At 34.0% G+C, this 5484-nt stretch overlaps 1 protein-coding gene across 3 annotated transcripts in view; it reads left to right on the forward strand.

Annotated features, from left to right (window-relative positions):
* The window catches only part of SREK1IP1 (SREK1 interacting protein 1), a 50632-nt gene that overhangs the window by 40379 nt on the left and 4769 nt on the right, over window positions 1–5484 (forward strand). For 2 of the 3 annotated variants that reach the window (XM_057742626.1, XM_057742634.1), the window contains exons 4-5: window positions 1603–1675; window positions 4048–4851. In XM_057742626.1, coding sequence (XP_057598609.1) covers window positions 1603–1675; window positions 4048–4237 — 263 coding nt within the window. In that variant the 3' untranslated portion in view covers window positions 4238–4851. Of the gene's footprint in view, window positions 1–1602; window positions 1676–4047; window positions 4852–5484 lie in introns of those variants that run through there. The other variant, XM_057742643.1, reaches the window with a different exon arrangement.

Below are 5484 nucleotides of genomic sequence, written 5' to 3' on the forward strand. Positions count from 1 at the left end.
TTTTCTCTGGTACCACTCCAGAAGGAAAATTGAGGGTGCCAGCTTGTTACTGCCAGATAAAAATAAAACTTCAGTTTTGCCACTCAGCCTCCACCAACACCTAAAGTGGACATGGCTTCTTGTTACTGCTGGGTGAGGGTAGGAATTTCAACTCCCTGAATGGTGCCCCCTGACACCATGATGAGGGTAGTCTTGTTACCACTGGGTGATGGTGAAAGCACTGACTTTCATTATATCTCTTCAGATAATACTTAAGCGTGGAAGGGAAGGACTGCCTCATTACCTCTGGGTGGGGTTGGAAGTCCAGACTCCTTGCATGGTGTCCACTGACACTGTTAATGGAGGTCTCATTACTGGCCAGTGGGGATGAAAGTTTGGCTTATTACTTAGACTTCTCAGGAAAGGGAATTGAGATTTCTTATCACAGACTCACAAGGGGGGAAGTCTATGTTCTGCCCTCAGCCTTTGGTGATGTGGGCGGGGGTGGTGCCACATATTTTTTCTGTGCCACATTTTTTTTCTGTGGTGTTTGGCTGGAGAATGGCAGTTATTATCTACAAGGTTGCTGTCACTAGACTGTCCCTTTCTTTGTCCTTTGGCTGGAGAGAGCAGGCTATTGTTGGGGTATTTTGTCTGTACCTGTTGACACTGCCAGGTTGCCAGCTTCTTCAGCTCTCAGTCTGGGTGAAATAAAGCAAAAAGAAATTTCAGGGAACTCAGCAGGATGTCGTTTTCGGGATTTCAAGATCCCTAGCTAGTTTCTGTCTTTCCACCTTTTAGACTGTTCTTATGCTTGTTTTTGTAATGTCTGGGGTTTGTAGTTGTACTTAATGGGAGGAATAGGAAAAGTACATCTACTGCATCTTCCTAGGAGCAGATGTTCAACTGATTTTTGACAAAGATGAAAAGGCAATTCTATATAGAAAGAATAGTCTTTTCAGCAAATGGTGTTAGAATGAATGAATGTCAAAAAATTAAGTGAAAGAAGTAAGTTGAGAAATATTATATATGCCACAATCCATTTTTTAAGTGAGAAAAAACTTGGGACTTACATGTAACTATGTTTGTATAAGTGAGTGTTTGTATATATTTGGTTATGTGTAGAGAAAGCATAAAAGAATACACTCCAAATTATGTATTTAAAAAACAAGATAGAGATTAGTATGTATTCTCTCCTTCCAAGATATCAATGACATAAATACTAGATGTGTTGTTATCATCCCGTGAGCCTAGGATTTCATGATCCTAATTTTGCCTGAAAAAGAAAATTTTAAAAATTAGACATGATTGTTTTGTTTTGTTTCTTAAGGCCTGGAATAATATGCACCAAACTGTCAACACTGATTTGCTTTAGGAATTAGAAATGAAATACTTGAATTTTTTTACTTAATGTACTTAGTAGTTGAAATCTGTATTAAAAGCATATAATACTTTTATAAGGTTTTTAATGAGTAAAAATCAAGAAAGGGGACAATGTTATAAGAAAAGTGCAGTATCCTAACCAGTGAAATTCACCAACCAACAACCAAAATCAAGAAATGTATACCTACTACATTAGTGTATTACCTGATGATGACCTGATTCTCTCCCCTCCACACACAGGGATGAATGAAGAGGAAGAGAAGAAAAAAGCAAAAAGCAAAGAGAAAATCAAGTTAAAAAAAAAAAGGAAAAGGTATTTTTTTTAACATTTTGTTTTTTAAAAAGCAGGACTGTGGGTCTAGATGGATTATAAAATTTTATTTTTCATGTTATAGTCCAGTTAATTTAATATTATCTTAATGAGAGTTAGATGTTCAGTTGTTTCCGTAGAATAACAAAATTCTTCATGTCAGGATTCAAAAATAAAGCCAGCAGTCAGCCACCTTAAATTTTCTTTTTGGCGCAAATCAAGTTATAAATACATAACAGCACCACCCGTTTCTTTTATGTATTCTACTTGTATTCTAGAATTTTTAAGTTTTAGAATATCAGTTAAGTTTTTAATTGGACATGTCTAAATTCTTCACATATATGTTTTGTCCTTATATATATGAAGTTGGAGCTTAAATATTTGTATTCTCAAAATATCATTGCCATGGCTAAGAAATTAATTTATTAATAGGATGTATGTACCCATTTTTCATGCTAAAATTCCTTCAGGTCTTTCAGAATTCTCATAAGCCACCTATGAATTTTTACTATCAACTCTTTTAACACAACTGGTTAAAGAAATTGATCAAAAGACTTGAGGCAACTTCTTCCTTAGTTGATGAGTGCACTTTCATACACTAGGATAAATATGTACATATAGACATTTTTTAAGACATTTAGCGGGTAGTAATATCTAGCTTGGACCTTAGTCCTCTGACAGTAGGTTCTGCGCATCAGGTGTTATCACTTTGTAGTTTCTATAGAGCATGTAATATATACATTCTAACACCTCAGCTACTTTATAAATTGGAAAAGTTAACTCACTTTCAGGTGTTGGGAGTTAAATAATAATGTTTAATATAAGAACTAATGTAGGAAGGTAGAGCTCAGTGTATTGTGTAACCTGATTAGTGTACTGTTTAATCATTTGTACTAGCACAGCATGTGGATTCCTCACAGGAAAAGTGAGATTTTCTGTTTTCTTACAAATTTTCATATAATGGTTTTAGAGTAACATATTATTTACTCAAGCCTCTCTACCTTGTGCCTCACAGACCTCAGACAGGGCCCAAAATTAAAAGAATTTTTCTAAGGAAACTTAGCAAAGATAATGCAGCCTAATGTGGTTGCTGTGCCAAAGTATAACATTCTGCCGTAAAGAGAATCCAGGTCCAAAAAGCCGAAGAAAAAGATGCAGGCAGAGAAGCAGCTCTGGTCAGAATGTGGAGGTCAAGCAGGTCTTTAAAACAGGAACACAGACAAGAGTTGAGAAAAAGATGAAGAGAGTGCAAGAGAATACATGAGAAAATAAGCTCAGGAGGTGGCAAGAGTCTGAGAAGGTGGACAAGGAAGAGGAAGGAACACGATGTTACAGAAACAGGGGAAACTGAGTCCCTAATCAAGGAAGGCAGTCAAGGAATTCTCACAGTGAGTTATTCTACAGACACAACCTTGTAGTCTCATGTGTTTACTTCTTCTATATGTTTCTGTCTGGTTTTCTTAGTTTGAGTTTTAACTTCTAGTGTTTAGATCACTCAACTATCTCTGGGATGCCTTTTTTATTTTAAATTAATTCGGTTTCTGTTTTGTCACACAAATTGGGGGTTTGGATATTGTTGCACATCTTTTTATACATCTCTTAAGAGAAATAGGTGGATTTTTTTGTCCAATTTTTATTATTTCTTTTTCATGGGAGGAAAGAATTCTGCAGTTTATTTTCCTAATTTAGTATTTGAGTAATATAAGAAAAATAAAGTATAATGATAAATCATTCTCATTCATTTATATAAAGTATACATATAAAAGCATCCTTTTTGTAACTAGTGAAAATTATTTGGTAATGCAGGTGTTCATCTGTATTACTCTGCATGTAAAAGAATCAAGTACTTTAACTGGAAAAATAAAAAATAACAAAAGTGCTTTTATTTTGCTAATTTTCCTCTTTCATCCATTTATATGGAGGTACAATTATAGCCCTTTTTATGTAATTGTATCCTTTGTGGCTCTTTTAAGAGAATATGCTAACAAGTTATTATATACACAGGTGAATTGTGTATATAACAAGGGTTGGTAAATGCCACTTTCTTTGCCTTTTAAGAAAGATTTTGAAGCGTACACAGGATGAAAACCTGAAAATCACAGAAAAATTATTTCATCTTTACTGAATTTAAAACTCATAACTAGAATTGTGCAGAATAGAGATATTTGTTTTGTTAGTTTCTCTGGCTAAGTGGCAAAAACTCTGAATACAGTATTTTAAGAGAGTACAAATATATAAAGCACATTATATTTGAATTTCTTTATATTTTTACTCCCACCTTGTTCCAAGAAGGATTTAAGACAGTTCAAATTCCATTTAAATGTACCCATCAGCCATAAATACAGTTATCAGTCAGCATGTATTATTACCCATAGGTCTTATTCATCCAGTTCCACTGAAGAGGACACTTCAAAACAAAAGAAACAAAAGTATCAGAAGAAAGAAAAGAAAAAAGAGAAAAAGAGTAAGTCAAAAAAGGGGAAGCATCACAAAAAGGACAAAAAGAAGAGAAAAAAGGAAAAGCATTCCTCTGCCCCTAACAGTTCTGAAATCTCCAAAAAGTAACTGAGACCTCGGCCTGAGCCATTAAATTTAAAAATTTGGTTCTGAAAATTATTTGACTTTCATTGAAATTTGCTATATAATTATGCTTTGCAATAAATCACAGCCTTTTCCATATAGACATTTTTTTCATATTTGGGACCATTACTGTCCAGCAATATTTTAATGTGTTACGATTATAGAGGATTGAATCAGTGTTATTACTTGATTGCCTTGCCCCAAGTATGGATATCTGTGCAACAAAACTCATCATTTTTGGTATTCCTCTCTGTGTGTGTCTGGCTAGTGTTATTACTTCATAAGTTGATTGTAAATGGCTTTATTACAGTCAACACAGGTAATTTACCTAGCAGTTAATGAGTATTGCTGAATTAAGTGTCCATCTTCCAGTGATAAAAGTGAAGTAGGGGATATTGCTTTGCGCTTGACACTGAAATTTTTCATAGCTTTGTATCCTATGATAATGTATAAAGAGAGTGAAATTCTTCACAGTTGTTTTTAAATCTTGGCTTTTTTTGGATTTCATAGGAGATGAACCTGTTTTATTGGTCTTGATTAGAACTTTTTAAATGAATGGTGTTGGCAGGAAGATGATAGTGAAAATATTTGTAACAAAATTTCACTGTTTTCTGAGATGCAGAGTTTCTAGTACCTGCCTCCTTCTTTTTTGTAACAAAATATTTCTTCCTTGCTTAGAAAGACAAGTCTAGTTCAGCCTATTTGTAAGTCTCCGTAGAGATGATGCTGTGTTGGGCAGGATTTTTAGGATAGACTCCTGGGTTGTTTTACAAATGTGCCATATTGGCATATCTTAAAGAGATACCTCAAACAGAACTTTTTATTTAGAAGGATTACAGCTAAATCTTCATTAGAACTGATCTTTATTGTATTCGGTATGTAAATTTTATGACGCTTGTTTCTATGAGTAATGTGGAAATTTTCTATAAATGTGAACATATATATATATTTATTTGTCTGAAATAATTTGTAGTTTTGAAGCAGGTTTCCACTGAATTTATGGTTTCATAAATTACCAGTTTGGGGTGTTTCTCTCTTTTACTTCAGTCATAAACCTCAGGAGCAGTGACAAAAATTTAGGATTAAGAATTTTATTCTATACTTTTTAAACCTTAGGAGCCAGGGAGTTACGCCATGAAAGCGTTTATACAATAACGGAAACTTCATATGAGTTAGCATTTTCAGACATATAGTAGTAAATACAAATGTTTCTACTTTTGTTTATTTCACAG

The sequence above is a fragment of the Hippopotamus amphibius genome, chromosome 1 (assembly GCF_030028045.1).
Source record: "Hippopotamus amphibius kiboko isolate mHipAmp2 chromosome 1, mHipAmp2.hap2, whole genome shotgun sequence".
Lineage (NCBI taxonomy): Eukaryota > Metazoa > Chordata > Mammalia > Artiodactyla > Hippopotamidae > Hippopotamus > Hippopotamus amphibius.